This window comes from Plecotus auritus, assembly GCF_963455305.1.
Source record: "Plecotus auritus genome assembly, chromosome: 1".
In the NCBI taxonomy this organism is placed as follows: Eukaryota; Metazoa; Chordata; class Mammalia; order Chiroptera; family Vespertilionidae; genus Plecotus; species Plecotus auritus.
In genome coordinates this window covers 142648035-142666220 of record NC_137770.1, presented here as the reverse complement: position 1 = coordinate 142666220, position 18186 = coordinate 142648035, and the positions used below count along the sequence as shown (strand labels likewise).

At 41.7% G+C, this 18186-nt stretch overlaps 1 protein-coding gene across 1 annotated transcript in view; it reads right to left on the bottom strand.

Annotated features, from left to right (window-relative positions):
* Positions 1–18186, bottom strand: part of LOC308241281 (uncharacterized protein C10orf67, mitochondrial) — a gene marked incomplete at both ends in the record, with an annotated part of 151335 nt that overhangs the window by 48216 nt on the left and 84933 nt on the right. The window contains 3 exons of the mRNA XM_080654695.1: positions 5149–5214; positions 5289–5368; positions 13385–13447. Of these exons, the coding sequence (XP_080510821.1) occupies positions 5149–5214; positions 5289–5368; positions 13385–13447 (209 nt within the window). The remainder of the gene's footprint in view (positions 1–5148; positions 5215–5288; positions 5369–13384; positions 13448–18186) is intronic.

The following is an 18186-nucleotide window of genomic DNA, read 5'->3' as shown; positions in this document are numbered from 1 at the left end:
GGGGGAGCAGCCTGAGGTTCCCTAGCCTGGCGCCGGGGTGGGGACATGGCCTGAGGTCCCCCGGCCTGAGCCGGAGCAGGGGGCATGCCTTGAGGTTCCCTGTCAAGCCCTGCTGGGTGGGAGGCATGGCCTGAGGTCCCCCACCCTGGCCTGGCACCATGCAGCCTCAGGTCCCTGCTCATCGCTCGTTATGGCTCCATATGGGAACCCTGCCTTCACTATGGGCGCAGCCATCTTGTGTTACAGGAACCCCACCTCCACTGTGGGCGCAACCATCTTGTGACCATGTGAGGGTCAATTTGCATATTCTCTCTTTATTATATAGGATTGTAACTCACGGAGTGGAATGCTCAGCCCACACTTCCCCTCCAGCCCCTGGTCTTGGAGACCTCATGTCCTTCCAAGGCTCTGCTCACCCTCTTCAGCTGCCACACAAAGTAAATTGCATTGTGTGCATGGAAACCCTTTGCAGGCTCCATGGGTGTGCCTTTACTTCACTGCAGTTCTGATTACCCCAACATAAGGAGAGATACCTTCATTATCAGGTAACACCATTGTGGTAAGACCCTGCTCAGCCTACTAAATAGGCCATGGGTCACCCTAGATGGTTTTGCTCAGTGGCTAGAGCCATAGCCTGTAGACTGAAGGGTCCTGGGTTTGATTCCAGTCAAGGGAACATTCCTGGGTTGCAGGCTCAATCCCCAGCAGGGTGCGTGCAGGAGGCAGTAGATCAATTCTCTCTCATCATTGATGTTTCTATCTCTCTCTCCCTCCGCCTTCCTCTCTGAAATCAATATAAATATATTAACAAAAATAAAAATAAATATGTCATTAATCAAACGTCACTGCTTTCCATCCATCCAGTCCCCTCACACCCTCTTTTGTCTTTGTCCCCCTCCCACACACACACACTCTGCTGGGGTCTGTAAAATGGGGTCAGGATTTCTACTTCAACCAAGGTCCATGCTTCCGCACAGCCCTCCTTCTCCGCCCATCTCTGTCCCTAGTCCTGTGGGGTCTCTCCCTCTCTCCCCTCCATCTAACTTGGTGGGCCCTGCTCTGCCCCCTCCTCCTGTGACCTCCTGTTTGCAGCCTCCCCCTTTCTTCTCCAGGGGTGGAGCTCCACAAAGGCTGTGCGGGGAGAGCCCAGATGGGGTCTCAGAGGAGAGCTGGGGTGACGAGAAACAGGGAGGAGAAGGGAGGGACGTGGAACCTGTCCTGTGGGAGAGGCACCGGGCTCCTTAGCTGTCCCCACCCAGCAGCTTTTCTAGGCCCCTGCGCAGCTGTCACCCTCCACCCCTTGCTGCCACCTGCTTCCTTTCAAGTTTTTGACTCGGTTCTCCAACTCAGCCCCACCCCCCCTCTCTGCTGCTGCATTCTCGGAAGCCCGAAGCCACCCCTTGGCCTCAGGCAGGTGTGCCTGGCCCGTCTCCCCATAATGGTGCTACCCACTCTCCTGGAGTAGTTAGTGAAACTTAACAAATAAAAGGAAGCAGCTCTGAAGATTATAAATTGCGCACTGAGAACGCCACAGGCTGTAGAGAGCTGTGCAGTCCATGGCTCTGGGATCAAACGTAGCAGCCTCCTGCACCACCCAGTCCCTCCTGGCTCCTGCCCCTGCTGGTCTCCACCCAGGGCTCGGGCCAAACCCTGGGAGCTTCCAGACAGCTCTCACCTCACACCTCATTTTCCAATCCAGCCCACAAGTGCCCATAGCAAGCTAACCTATCAGTCAGAGCGTCTGCCGCCTGGTGGTCAGTGCACGTCATAGCGACTGGTCAAGCGGTCGAACTGCCAGCCGAACTCTGGTTGAGGGCACAATTTGCATATTAGGCTTTTATCATATAGGATTGTTTGTTTTTGTCATTTGTTGTTGTTGTTTTGCTATTGAGTTGTGTGAGTTCTTTTCTTTGCTTTTGTTAATCCTCACCTGAGGCTACTTTTCCATTGGTTGTTTTAGAGAGAGTGGAAGAAAGGGGGAGAGACACAGAGAGAGAAACATTGATGCGAGAGAGACACAGAGATTGGTTGCCTCCAGCACATGCCTGAGGATGGAGCCTGCAATCCTTGACTGAAATTGAACCCCCTACCCTTCAGTCACAGGCTGATGCTCTAACTATTGAGCAAAACTGGCTAGGGCTATGTGAGTTCTTTCTATATTTTTGGATATTAACCCTTTGTCATATATATGATTTCCAAGTATTTTCTCCCATTCTGTAAGTTGTCATTTACTTTTGATGATGATTTCCTTTGCTATGCAGGAGCTTTTTAGTTTGATGTAGTCCCATTTGTTCAATTTTGGTATTGTGGCCTTTGCTTTTGGTTTCAAATCCAAAATATCATTGCCAAGACTAATGTCAAGAAGTTTACTTTATGTTTTCTTCTAGGAATTTTAGTTTCAGATCTTAAATTTAAGACCTAATCCCTTTTGAGTTGACTTTTGTGTACAGGGTAAGACAGGGTTCCAGTTTCATTCCTTTGGGTGTGGCTGTTCAATTTTCCCAACACAATTCATTGAGGAGATTGTCCTTTCCCTGCTGAGTATTCTTGGCTTCTTTATCATAAATTAATTGACCATATATGTGGGTTTACTTCTGGGTTCTCTCTTTTTTTCCATTGATCTGCATGTCCATTTTTAATGCCAATACTCTATTGTTTTGATTATTATAGGTTTGTACTATAGTTTGAAATCAGGAAGCATGATGCCTCTAGCTTTGTTCTTTTTCAAGATTGTTTTGGCTATTTGTGGGTGTGTTTTGTTTTTTGTTTGTGTGTGTGTGTGTGTGTTTACACATATTTTAGAATTGTTTTTCCTATTTCTTTGAAAAATTCCATTGGAATTTTGATAGGGATTGCATTGAATCTATAGATGGCTTTGGGTAGTATGGACATATTAAGAATATCAAATCTTCTAATCCATGAGCACAGAGGATCTTTCCAGGCATGTGCCCTGACCGAGAATCATGGGTTGATGCTCAACCACTGAGCCACACCAGCCAGGCAGTATTTCACTCTTTTTGATGAAATTGTAAATGGGATTGTTTTTAAATTTTTGGTAATTTGTTATTAGTGTATAGAAAGATGATTTAAAAAAATAAAAGAAAGAAAAGTAACTGATTTTTGTATATTGATTTTGTATCCTGGCTCAGAAGGGTTCCTATGGACCAACTCCTGGAGATGAGGTGGGAGTGGCTCCATCACAGCGGCAACACCCAGGTAGTGATCTATTCCTGAGCTGATGTGGCACACCTGTGCACCATTGTGCCAAGAGAAAAGGCAATGATGACATCAGCAGCAGAGCCAGGAATTCCTTGTTAAGAAGAAAGACTAGTCCCTGCTCTTGTCAGCACTGCTAAAGTTTGATGTTCCTGGAAATAGAGCTAATTTCAGCAGAAACGAAAAAGGAGCTTGAGAAGAAGCTCTGAATTCAACTGGGACTGAATATAAATCATGAATTGGCTGAGAAATCATTGGATTAAACTGTCACCTGGACTAAGGTGAAGTTTTTCTTCTACTAAACAAAAATGGTTGTTCCTGATCTCTTACCTGTTACTGTGAAATGAAATAACCATTTTAGCACACTTAATCTCCATACCACACCATGACATAGCACTTTGTATGTTGTTGCATGTATTACCTTGAATTAGCACTTGGTGATGCAACCAAACCATGACGGACAAATGCATTATGTCCCAACATTATGCTCTAGTTAGTTAATTAAATGAGAAAACATATAGAAAGTGTGTAATAATACTTCCTATTGTCCTAAATATTTAGATAACAACATAAAGTCTGCAGAGACCAAATTGATGAATATGATTGTCAACATCTTGGTTCACAGCAAATCAATTTGAAGTAAAACTGAGATATTCTTGTAAATGGTCATTGAGTAGAGAATGAATTCTATAGGGACAGATACACGGTAAATCTTAAGGATGAAAGTGAACCCCACAGAAATAAGTAAGAGAAAGACATTCTACTCGGTTTCAGAGATAGCTCCAATTCCATGTGTGGGGAAATGAAATTAAGGGGTTTTAAACTTTCCTTTGTCTCATCCTCTAGTTTCACTTGTATCTATATGCTATCCTTCTAATAACTCTGTGAGGGGTCAGGGAAAGCATTAATATGCAAATTTTTTCAGAGCACAAAATAATTATCATCACAGATGTGAAACACAAGCCAGAGCGGAAAGCAGAACTTTTAACCATAAGGAGGAGATCCTTCACTCATCATCTGGTGGTATTTCTGTTATGTAGATTCTCAACATGCCACCTGGGAGTTTTCAGTGCCAATAATACAGAAATGTTCAGAATTTTACACACACACACACACACACACACACACACAGTATGTTTATGAAGTGCAATGCAAATGTATGGCATTATCACCCCATGAAGTCAGATATGAGCCTCAAGTGTGACCTAGGACATCAGACCAACATTGAATCTATCCTGTAGATGCTTCACTGTGAGAAAATCTTGCAAAGAAATTTCCAACATGCAAAGAGACTCTAGTGGAAATTATTGCAGAAACCAAGAGAACAGAATATAGAGTTTTAATACTAACATGTTAGGACACGAAAAAAATAAACATTTTTTTCTAGTTGGCATTGCTTTCAGCTTTTTTAGAATTTTAGTGTCACTTTCTCCATTTCTTTTTACTTTCTCCATCTTTAAAAAGACAAAGATGACACGGGGAAGAGAAATTAAAAGAATTATCTGAATAAAAATTAGACCTGAGAATTAAGGAGTTGGCGTTGCCTGTGTGAAAATGGAAAGGGGATCTAGTATTTAAAGCAATTTTACAAGGAAGATATAGACCAGTTAAATATGAATATGTGCAAATGAGCAGGAAAACATTTTAATGCCCTATGAAGAGAGATGACTATGCAGGTCTGATTAAACCAGGCATAAATAGGTTCTGTCTGTCCTATTGATCCTTTAAAAGTTGAAACATTGACATTGGAAATGAAAGTTTTAAATTATTTTTTCTTTGAAGTGACTTTGACTACCATTCTATTTTAGACCAATTATTTTGAACATGTTGTTAATATTAATTAATATAAACAGAAAAATTCCCCCTTGTTTCTTTAGAAGATGATAGGTCACATTTCTATAACTAGAATTTTTATATATCACCACACTATACCTGTTCCTGAGAATAAGGAATTTCTTTTCCCACGTTTTGTTTATTCGTTCTGATTCCTTCTTAAACCTGTAATAAATTTATGGATAGTTAAATTTTGTATTAGCTACAAATGAGTAGTTATGAATCATTATTTCCAGTACCTTTCTGTCAACTTTTTTTCATTCTCTAAACTTTCCTTTAACATTTCTATTTCCTTCTCCAAAGTATATTTCTCTTCAACCTTTCAATAGAAAATACATCACAAAGTTAATTACATGAACAATACACACTGTTTCTCCATAAAGCTGAAGAGTTTCTTTGAGTATGTCAGGGTTATACCCCAGAATCATATTATGGAGGCAATAATGTCCTCTGTCTCTTCATAAAACTAATTCTTGAAGATGACGGCATAGGTAAACACCTGTACTCACTGCCTCCTACAACCACATCAAAATTACAACTAAAATACAGAGCAACCATCATACAGAACCACCTGAAGCTGGATAAATGGAAGTCCTACCACTAGAGAAGTAAAGGAGAAAGCACACTGAGACTGGTAGGAGGGGCGGAGACAGCCCGTTTTGCTGCTTCCCTGTGTTTGTTTCTATGTATTAGGTAGAGATGCTATGTTTCCTTCAATTGGTAGAATGCCTTGTGTAGTAGGTGTCCTATAGGGCCCAGTGGCTCAGCCTCCCCAGTCACCTGAGCTGGGTCTTGGGCCTTTTATTGATAGTTTTGGGCCATATTGTCACCAGCATAAAACGGGCTGATCTGACACCCACATGTGCTGTTTTTTTAATTGGGAGTGAGTTGTCTCTGTGGAGGCTGCTGGTGAGGAATAAGGCCCCACACAAGACCCTTAGCACAGGGTTCCAGAGCTGGGAAGAGAAGTCCCCATAACTACAGGCTGTAAAAACCAGCAGGGATTGTGGCTGAGTGACACAGAGGCTTCTGGAGACCCAGGTATTCCATTTAAAAGACCAGCACACAACGTACTCAGACTCATAACACTAGGCAGCTTTGGGGGACACAGACACATACAGGGAAGCACTGGATTGTCTGGCATCAGGGCAGGAAATTGGGGGCAGCTTTCTCCCAGATGGGGATGCTCACATGGGGTCATTGTTCCTGTGCTGGACCTTCCCTGTCACAGGGCTGACTGGCAACCATATCTGAGTCTCCATCAGCCTGGGGCACACCATTTGTTCTGTTCTGGGGATCCCCTGAGGCCCTGCCCCATTCAATGTACAGTCCCACCTAAGCTGTTTGCAGGAGCTTTTCCATATTAATGGCCTGTCCTGGCTCAGGCTTCAGACTTTCCTAAAATCTTTCAAACAAACTGCAGCTGGTGACAATATGACCCAAACCTATCAATAAAAGGCCCAAGACCCAGCTCAGGTGACTGGGGAGGCTGAGCCACTGGGCCCTATAGGATACCTACTACACAAGGCATTCTACCAATTGAAGGAAACATAGCATCTCTACCTAATACATAGAAACAAACACAGGGAAGCAGCAAAAATGTGCAGATGAAGGAATGTCACAAATGAAAGAAATGGAAGCAAGCAAACTACTGGATACAGAGTTCAAAACCATGGTTATAAGGTTACTCAAGGATCTTCATGAGGCTTTCAAGGATCTTAATGAGAATGTCAAAGACATGAAAAAGGACCAGTCAGAAATTAAGCATATACTAACTGGAATAAAGAATAATTTACAGGAGATTAAAAATGGCAGCAGAGTAAATGGATGCTGCACGAAGACACTCCAAGGACTAAACTGGAATTACAACTAAAATACAGAAAAACTTCCTGAATAATCAACAAGAGACACACTGGAGAGAACCATGATCACCGAGGACCAACATAGAGACTGCATAGAGACTGGTAGGAGGGGCAGAATCACAAAAGGGCTGGCAGGCTCCCACAGACAGCAACTGAAGTTCTGGAGAGATATCTCAGCTAAGAAGGATACCCACATAGCATCTGGCTGTGAAAAGTTACAAGGTTGCTGTTGCCAGGGGAAGACCGCTGGAAATTCAGGCACCCTCTTAAAGGGCCAATGCACAGTATTCCCTGTTGAATCACCCACCTTGTGCTCTGACAGAGGGAGGGCACAGTGGATTGGAGCAGTGTGAGCAGAAGCCAGGATTAGAAGCTTTGGGGATAGAACTCTAGTTTCCTGTGCTGAGTCATTCCCTCACACTGCAGAGGTCACCTTTCTCATGCAGACATTTGCTATACAGGTGACCTTGCCAGGGGTGGGGGAAGACAGTTGATCCATCCTATTGGAAAACACCTTGCCCTAGGGTGCAGAGTTGCTTAGGACCATTAAGAGACTGGGAATAACAATTAGCCTCCAGGCACAAGAAATTGCCCCATCCTGTTGAAAAAAACTCTTGCCACACCTGTGGATGATTGCCTGAGGGCAACTCAAGATAAAATCCTATCAGTCTGTAAATAGAGGCAGTCTCTGGAGGCTTTGAATCTTAGCCTGACCTAATTAGTCAGAAACAACATTTGACACAGTCTTGCATGAAGGATTGAGAGGCGTAGCAGATCTACCTAATATATAGTCACAAACCCAAACAGGCAGCCAAAATGAGGAGGCAAAGAAACAGCCCCCAAATGAAAGAACAAGAAAATTCTCCAGAAGAAGAGATAAATGAAACGAAGATAAGAAAATTTATCTGATATTGAGTTTAGAATAATGATGGTAGAGATACTCAACAGCATGAAAAAAGATATAGTAACTATGAAAACAGAAATAATGACATAGCATAAATAAAGAGCACATTGGAAGGAATACACAGCAGATTAGGGGAAACTAAGGATGGAAGCAGTGAATCAGAAGACAGGTTGAAAAAAATCACTCAATCAGAGAACCAAAAAGAAAAAACAATTAATAGGAGGACAGCTTTAGGGAGCTGTGTGACAACATGAAACATAACAATATTTGAATAGCAGGTATGCCAGAAGAGGAAGAAAGGGATAGACAATGTGTTTGAAGAAATAATGGCAGAAAACTCCCTTAACCTGGTAAAGGAAAAAGTCACAAAAGTTCAGGAGGCACAGAGAACCCCAAGCAAGAAGAACCCAAGCAGGTCCACACCCAGACACATCATAATTAAAATGAACTTTTCTGAAAGGGAAGTTCATAACACTACAGGCTGACCTAAAAAAAAAAAAATCAACAATAAACTACTTAACTCTACAACTTAAAGAACTAGAAAGAGAACAAAAAGAAAAGCCCAGAGTAAGTAGAAGGAAGAAAATAATAAAGATTAGAGTAGAAATAAATGACATAAGAGACTAAAAAAAATACAAAAAAAAACAATGAAACCAAGAGCTGTTTTTTTGAAAAAAATAAACAAAATTGGCTAACTGTAAACCAGACTCATCAAGAAAAAAAGAGAACCCAAATAAATAAAATCAGAAATGAAAGCAGAGAAGTAACCACTGACACCACAGAAATACAAAGGATTATTAGAAATACTATGAACAATTATATGCCAACAAGCTGGACAATGTGGATGAAATGGACAAATTCCTAAAAAAATACAATCTCCCAAAACTAAATCAGGAAGAAATCAGAAAACCTGAATAGGCCAATAATAACTGATGAAATAGAAGCAGTTATCAAAAAACTCCTACCAAATAAAAGCCCAGGTCCAAATGGCTTCCCCAGGAAGTTGTACCAAACATTCTAAGAAGAACTAATACCTAAACTCCTCAAACTATTCCAAAAAACCCAAGAGGCAGGAATATTTCCAAGCTCTTTTTATTAGGCCAGCATCACCCTAATTCCAAAACCAGATAAAGACACTACAAAGAAAGAGAATTATAGGCCAATTTCCCTGATGAACATAGATGGTAAAAGGCTCAAAAAAATATTAGCAAATTACATCCAGCAATATATTAAAAGGATCATACACCATGACCAAGTGGGATTTATTCCAGGGATGCAAGGCTGGAACAATATTCACAAATCAATAAATGTGATACATCACAAAAACAAATTGAAAGACAAAAATCACAAGATCATATCAATAAATGTAGAAAAATCATTTGACAAAATCCAACACCCATTTTTTATTAAAAACTCTCAGCAAATTGGGAATAGAGGGAGCATATCTCAATATGATAAAGGCCACATGTGACAAACCTTCAGCAAACATCATACTCAATGGACAAAAACTAAAACCATTTCCCCTAAGAACAGAAACAAGACAGGGATGACCGTTTTCACCATTCTTATTCAACATAGTACTGGAAGTCCTAGTCCTTCAGACAAGAAGAAGAAATAAAAGGCATCCAAATTTGAAAGAAGGAAGTAAAACTCTCATAATTCACAGATGACATGATATTGTACATAGAAAACCCTAAAGACTTCACCAAAAAAATTACTAGATTTAATAAATGAATTTGGCAATGTAGCAGGATACAAAATCAACAACCAAAAATCAGTGGCTTTTTTATATTCCAATAATGAATTCTCAGAATGAGAAACTAAACAAGCAATCTTATTTACCATTGCAACAAAAAAATTAAAATACTTAGGAATAAACTTAACCAAGGAGGTAAAAGACCTATATTCAAAAAACTACAGGACGTTGAAAAAAGAGATAGAAGAAGATATAAACAAGTGGATGAATATACTGTGTTCGTGGATTGGTAGAATCAACATCATTAAAATGTCCATACTACCCAAGGCAATCTACAGATTCAATGTGATCCCTATTAAAATGCCAACAGCATATTTTACAGATTTAGAACAAATAATCCAAAAATGTATATGGAATAAAAAAAAAAAATAGCTGCAGCAATCTCGAGAAAGAAGAACAAAGTTGGAGGGATCACAATACCAGGTTTCAAGTTATACTATAAAGCCATTGCAATCAAAACAGCCTGGTACTGGCACAAGAATAGGCATATAGACCAATGGAACAGAACAGAGAACTCAGAAATCAACCCAAGCCATAATGCTCAATTAACATTTGACAAAAGAGGCAAGAGCATACAATGGATTCAAGACAGTCTCTTAATAAATGGTATTGGGAAAATTGGACAGATACATGCAAAAAAATGAAACTAGTGCACCAACTTACACCATGCACAAGAATAAACTCAAAATGGTTAAAAGACTTAAATGTAAGTTGTGAAACCAGAAAAACCATAGAAGAAACCATGGGCAGCAAAATTTCAGATATTCCTCATAGCAATATGTTTACAGATACATCTCCTAGAGCAAAGAAAACTAAGGAGAAAATAAACAAATTGGACTACATCAAAATAAAGAACTTCTGGCCTGGCCATGGTGGCTCAGTGAACCAGGAAGTCATGGTTCGATTCCGGGTCAGGGCATATGCTTGGGTTGCAGGCTCGATCTCCAGTGGGAGGTGTGCAGGAGGCAGCCAATCAATGATTCTCTCTCATCATTGATTTTTCTCTCTCTCCTCTCTTCCCCTCTGAAATCAATAACAATATTTAAAACAAACAAACAAAAAAACACACAAACAATAAAAAGTTTCTGCACAGCAAAAGAAACCATCAACAAAACCAAAAGGGAGCCCTGTATGGGAGAATATATTTGGCAATGATACATCTGATAAAGGATTAATATCCAAAATATATAAGGAACTCATATAACTTACAGTGGTTCTCAACCTTTTTAATGCCGTGATCCTTTACTACAGTTCCTCATGTTGTGGTGACCCCCAACCATAAAATTATATTTGTTGCTACTTCATAACTGTAATTTTGCTACTGTTATGAATCATAATGTAAATATCTGTGTTTTCTGATGGTCTTAGGCTAGTGGTCGGCAAACTCATTCGTCAATAGAGCCAAATATCAACAGTACAACGATTGAAATTTCTTTTGAGAGCCAAATTTTTTAAACTTAAACTTCTTCTAATGCCACTTCTTCAAAATAGACTCGCCCAGGCCGTGGTATTTTGTGGAAGAGCCACACTCAAGGGGCCAAAGAGCCGCATGTGGCTCGAGAGCCACGGTTTGCTGACCACTGTCTTAGGTGACCCTGCTAGCAGTTCTCAACCTGTGGGTCGTGGACCGCTGCTATAGAGCCTAAGACCAACAGAAAACACAGATATTTACATTACGATTCATAACAGTAGCAACATTACAGTTATGAAGTAGCAACAAAAATAATTTTATGGTTGGGGTCACCGCAACATGAGGAACTGTAATAAAGGGTCATGGCATTAAAAAGGTTGAGAACCACTGAGAAGGAAGACAAACAATTTAATTAAAAATGGGCAAAGGGTCTAAATAGATACTTCTCCAAAGAGGACATACAGATGGCCAAGAGACATATAAAAAAATGCTCAAATTCACTGATCATCAGAGAGATGCAAAGTAAAATGACAATGAGGTATCACCTCAGACCTGTCAGAATGGTTACCATCAACAAATCAATAAATGACAAGTGTTGGCGAGGATGTGGAGAAAAGGGAACCCTAATACACTGTTAGTGGGAATGCAGACTGGTACAGCCATTATAGAAAACAGTATGGAGTTTCCTCAAAAAATTAAATATGGAACTGCCATATATCCTAAGAAACACGAAATACTAATCAGAAAGGATGTATGCACCACTATGTTCATAGCAGAACAATTCACAATAGCAAAGATCTGGAAACAGCCCAAGTGCCTACCAGTAGATGACTGGATAAAACTGTTGTGGTACATTTATACCATGGATTACTATGCAGCAGTGAAAAACAATATCTTACCCTTTGAGACAGCATGGAGGGACCTGGAGAGTATCATGCTAAGTGAAATAAGTCAATCAGAGAAAGATAAGTATCACATGATCTCACTCATATGTGGAATCTAAGTCACAAAATAAACTGATGAATGGAGTGGATCCAGAGATATGGAAGCATGGACCAGTGTGTGGAATCTTGGAGGGAAGCGGGGGAAAGAAGGTTGGGAGGTAACCAACCAAGGACTTAGTATGTATATGTGCATGGCCCATGGACACAGACAATGGGGTGGTAAGGGCCTGGGCGGGGGTTGGGTGGGTGTGAGCATGCTGGTAGGGGTCAATGGGGAAATAGTGGTACTTTCTACAAGAAAGAATTATTTTTTAAAAAAGAATAATTTACAGGGAATCAATGGTAGAGTAGACGATTCAGAGAATCAAATCAATGATTTGGAATATGAGAAAGCAAAAAACACCCAAGCAGAAGAGCAAAAAGAAAAAAGAATTAAAAAAATGAAGATAGTATAAGAAGCCTCTCGGACAACTTCAAGCGTACCAACATTCGCATTATGGGGTGCCAGAGAAGAAGAGAGAACAAGAAAATCTATTTGAAGAAATAATGACAGAAAACTTCCCCTACCTGGTGAAAGAAATAGACTTACAAGTCCAGGAAGTGCAGAGAACCCCAAACAAGAGGAACCCAAAGAGACCCACACCAGGACACATCATAATTAAAATGCCAAGGATTAAAGACAAAGAGAGAATCTTAAAAAAAGCAAGAGAAAAGCAGTTAGTTACCTACAAGGGAATACCCATATGACTGTCAGCTGATTTCTCAAACAGAAACTATACAGGCCAGAAGGGAGTGGCAAGAAATATTCAAAGTGGTGAATAGCAAAGGCCTATAACAAAGATTACTCTACCCAGCAAAGATCTCATTTAGAATTGAGGGTCATATAAAGAGCTTCACAAACAGGAAAAAGCTAAATGAGTTCATCACCACCAACCCAGTATTACATGAAATGTCAAAGGGCATTCTTTAAAAAGAGGAAGGAGAGAAGGAGGAGGAGGAGGACGAGATGAAGGAGAAGAGATAAAAATATGAATAAAATGACAACAAATACATATCTATCTACAATTGAATCTAAAAATCAAAATAAGCGAACAAGAAATATAATAAACAAAATAAACTGGTGAGTAAAATGGAGTTAGAGGCATGGAACAGACTGACGAATCTCAGAGGGAACGGGGTAGGGGCTCAGAAGGAGATTAACCAAAGATCTTACCTATGGACACAGGCAGTAGGATGGTGAAGGCCTGAGGTGGGGTGGGAACTGGGTGGAGGGGGGCAATGAGGGGGAAAAAGGGGGACATTTGTAATACTCTCAACAATGAAGTTGTTTTTTTTAAGAGGAAAAACAACAAACAAAACTAATTCTTCATCAAAGTCATTGCTACTTTCTAAGAATAGCCAGCATCAATATGAAGAATAATTAGTGTAATAAAAATGGTCATAATAGTCATCTTATACCTGGTCCTCTGACATTTTCGCCTCTGCATCTTCATGTATCTCAATAGATATGTCATGTACAACCTGGAAAGGAAATAAACCAAGGTAAATATAGGGTGGGACAAAGTAGATTTACAGTTGTGAGTACATGAAACAGAGTTTATTATTGTGATATTATTTATTAATGATTTATTACTTTCCATACGAACTCTAAACCTACCTTTTCCCTACCCTGTATAACATTTTAAATTAATGCATAAAGATGTGGCTTCTCTGCAGCTTAGAAAAAGGAAACTGAGACTTAAATATGTCAACCAGAGTCCCACAGGGATCTTCTCTGCCTTATCCAATTTATTAAGTTTGGTGTTTATATATTGCACTAGAGGTCTAGTGCACGAATTCGTGCATAGGTGGGTTCCCTTGGGGTGGCCTGCGGGGATCAGGCCAAAACCGGCAGTCCAATGCTGCCTGCTGCTCCTGCTTGCCGCTCCTGCCTGCCGCTCCCACTCATCCCAGCCCCGCTGTGCCTGCCGCGGGCTTGCACTCAGTCAGTCCCAATTGGGAGAGGCTCGCACTGCAGCAGCAGCACTAGCCAGCCATAAGCCCTGTATCTGGCACTCATCCTGAAGGGGTGGGGGGGGGGCTGGGACACAATTGGCCCTCTGGGTGGGCGGTGGGATGCCCTTGCCGGCCTGGGGTTCAGATCTGTGCTGCTGACATTTGCGCAGTTTGTCGGGATCCACCTGGCAGCCACTTTTATATTGTTTCTTCCTTGTGAAGCATCTAGGGAGGGGAAGTGGCAGTGGTGCCCAAGGCCGACTTCCAGGAGAACTGTGGCACTGTCGGGATCATGCCAGCAGTGTAGGTACATCAGTGCCTGGCCCATTCTCTGAAGAATGGACCTGCAGGCCTACTGAGTGAGTGAGTGGCTGCTGCCGGGCTAGTGGGCCACTGGGATGGGTCAGTCAGCTGGGCGGTGCTCCCGCTGTGGGAGCACACTGACCACCAGGGGGCAGCTCCTCCGTTGAGCATCTGCCCCCTCGTAGTCAGTGCGCGTCATAGCAACCGGTCAATTGGTTGCTCAGTCGCTTAAGCTTTTATATATATAGATTTGCAATTGGGCAATTATAGTCCATTAAAACCAACTTTCCCACTATAGTTTTTTAAAAATACATTACTTTGCCATTATATAGTGGTCAAATTTTACCATTATATCTTTTAAAAATGAAATGGGCAGTTATTACCTGTGAAGACACAAGCTTTAAAACAATCTTTTATTTTAAACTAGTGGCTCGGTGCATGAAATTCGTGCACATTAAAAGGGGATTAATGAGAGGAAATATTTTAATATTGCTATTTGCCCTTTCTCTATAATTGAAGTGTCAGAGATGAAAGAAAATTAGTAAAATATATACGAAAATCTTCCTCCTGTCAGAGTCTGGGGTGCACCACGGGGCCCAGAGTCAAGTCCTTGCCCACCACGTGCACCTCAAGGGCACAGCCTGAGGTTCCCTGGTCCAGGGCGAGGGAAGCAGCCTGAGGTCCCCCGGCTCAGCACTGGGGCAGAGGGGCACACTTTGAGGTCCCCTGTCAAGCCAGCTGGGTGGGAGCGCGGCCTCAGGTCCCCAGCCTGGCTCCGGGGTGGGGGGTACGGCCTCATGTCCCCCAGCCTGGTACCGGGGCGGGGGGCATGGCCTGAGGTCTCCTGTCAAGCCTTGCCAGGTGAGTGGGCACGGCCTCAGGTCCCCTGGCCTGCGCCAGGGTTGGTGGCACAGCCTCAGGTCTCCCGGCCCAGCACCAGTGAGGGGATGCACCTTGAGGTCCTCCATCAAGCCCTGCCAGGTGAGGGGGCATGGCCTGAGATCCCCTGGCCTGGCGCTGGGGCAGGGAGCGTGGCCTGAGGTCCCCCGGCCTGGCACCGAGGCAGGGGGTGTGACCTGAGGTGCCCCGTCAAGCCCTGTTGGGGGTGTGTGGCCTGAGGTCTCCTGGCCTGGCGCCGGGGTGGGGGGCATGGCCTGAGGTCCCCTGTCAATCCCCTGGGGACATGGGGAGGTGCAGCCTCAGGTCCCTGCTGATTGCTCGTTAAGGCTCGTTACAGGAACTCAGCCTCCACTGTGGGTGCAACCATCTTGTGTTACGGAAACACACACACACACACACACACACACACACACCGCCTCTGCTGTGGGCGCCGCCATCTTTGTGGCGGAGTGATGGTCAATTTGCATATTCCCTCTTTATTATATAGGGTGATACTCAGGGTCAATTTTTGTTACTATCTCTTTCTCTGCTCATAAGAAGAGTAGATGGCAGTGAGAAAATATACTGAATATAAAAATCTGCTTTGTTAGTTATTGCTGTATTCCAAAACAATAGACAGAAAAAGTGCCCCTTATTGCCACCACTAACTTCTCTAGTGGATTCTGTGACCCAAAAGTCCCTTGATCTGTTGCCCATCTTAAAAGGTAGGCTCTACCAAGTAGCATCTGGAGTCAGGTATGGGAGTAGGAGTCAGAGAGTCTTGCAGAATAAAATAAAAAGGACCTCAAGCTCCCCCAAGTAATCAGAAGTGGAAGCTGAGAAGAGAGATAGAGAAGGAGAAAATGGCCAGGCAAGACCACAGAGCTAGAGATGCAGATATGTGATGAAGCTGCAGCTGACTATTTGCCAGGGGTGATGTGCAATATTCAATTTGAAATAGCATCTTAGTGATATAAACTGTCCCGTCAGTTAACTGTCCTGTCAGTTAACCTTCTTCAACCTCCTCAAACTTACAAATGAAAAGGTGTCATGTAAGTGGATGCTTTTAGTAGAAATCACAGAACTGGATTGAATTCAGCATCTAATTAAACAAAGTGTGAACTGGGATGGCAAGTGGGGCACAATGAGACTCAGAATGTGCCTTAGTTCGGTGGAAGGAGCCCATTCACAGCAACAACCACCATGATACTGTGGCATCTGCAGACACCAGAGGACACACTCTAGGCCACCACAAAGCACAAAACTGGTTTGACCCAAACTTATTTGTATCTGAAGGGACAGAGAGAACACAGCTGACATCAGCTACCACATATAAAAGTAAAATTTTTAATAACAGCCATAAAAACTATAATTGGGTGCCTACTCTGAGTCAGACACTCCACATACACTAAGCTATTGACTTCTCCATTCATATTACCTTAGATTTTTAAATGACAAGGTATGCACATATTTAAAAAGCAAACTGCAAACAGAATAGTATACATGAACATATAACTCTTACTTCTCAGAAGCTAAGGTATTGTTGTTGTTTTTTAGTTTGTCTCATCATTATCATTATAAATAAACTAGAGGCCCGGTGCATGAATTTGTGCACCAGTGAGATCCTTCGGCCTGACCTGCAGGGATTGGGCCAAAGCTGGCTCTCTGACATCCCCCGAAGGGTCACCGATTGCGAGAGGGCACAAGCCAGGCTGAGGGATCCCACTGATGCACAATCGGGGCCGGGGAGGGACCGTGGGAGGGCTCCATGGCATGTCAGGTCCATCTGGCCCAGTCCCAATTGGCTGGACCCCAGCAGCAAGCTAACCTACCAGTTGGAGCATCTGCCCCCTGGTGGTCAGTGCACATCATAGCGTCTGGTCGAATGGTCGAACAAACGGTCAGACACTTAGCATATTAGGCTTTTATTATATAGGATTATATAGGATAATAACCTTTATTGATTTGGGCTTCCCACAAATAAAGATTAAGATTTTAGAGCATTCACATTACCTTCTCCTCTGCCTGCCTGTTGTTGCTTTTATTTTGATTTCGATATATATAAACTTGTATACTTGATAGAGTAACTCCTCCTTGTGACAAATGGGAAATTTATTTAGACTTTTATGTTTTCCAACATATTCACTCACCTAATTTCCAAGTTTTTAGAAGGAATGTGATTTTTATATTGTCAGTGTCTATAAGATTGTTCTCTAACTATAATTAAGTCCTCCATGCTTCATCTACACACTGACTCTAAAAAACTGAGATCTAGTAAATAACATTAACAGTGTGTTTATGCAGATACCAGTTATTACAGGCCTAAGTAATTGTAACTATCCATAGAGAAGGAAGTGTAAACCTGTTACTAAACTTTGCCACTGAAAAATGTCTCTTCCAAGTGTTAGTTTAATGTTTCCACTTTTATTTTTTTCTAGCTTCCCTCACTTCTGAGAAATACCTAGTTTCTCCTTTTTATTGTGTCCATATCATCCTGCATCTCTTTTTTTTTTTCATACTCAATTGAGATTTTAGCTGAATATAAGAATCAGGGTTCAACCATTTTTTTTTTCTTTTGAATACTTTGCTTTATTTTCTTGTAGCAACTGTTTAACTTTCCTCATAATTTATGTCTGCTATTTTACACTATTTCTGAGACTTTTTTCCACTTTAATTAATTAGATCTTCAGCTGTGTCAATTTTATTATTCACCCTGCCCATTGCCATTTTAAAAAATTTGTTATTTCCAATAAATTATTCTTTTCCTCAGTTGTTGTTGTTTTTTCATAGCAGCCTGTCCTGATTAATGGATAAAAGTTTCCCTTAAATGTTTTCCAAAATGTATTTATTTTAAAATGTCTCTTAAGGTTGTATCTGTTTTCCTAAATTAACTGTTTCTTACAGGGCTAATGGCTTTATTTTCTTCGATCTTCAACTCACTAAATATTTGCTAAATTCCTACTTTGTGCCAGGAAACATTCAAAGCACTGAAGATACAATAGAAAACAAAACAGGGCTGAAGCAGAGAAAATATATTTGAGAGGAATTATGAAAGAGGTAGAATTTAGGGCACTTTTTTAGTG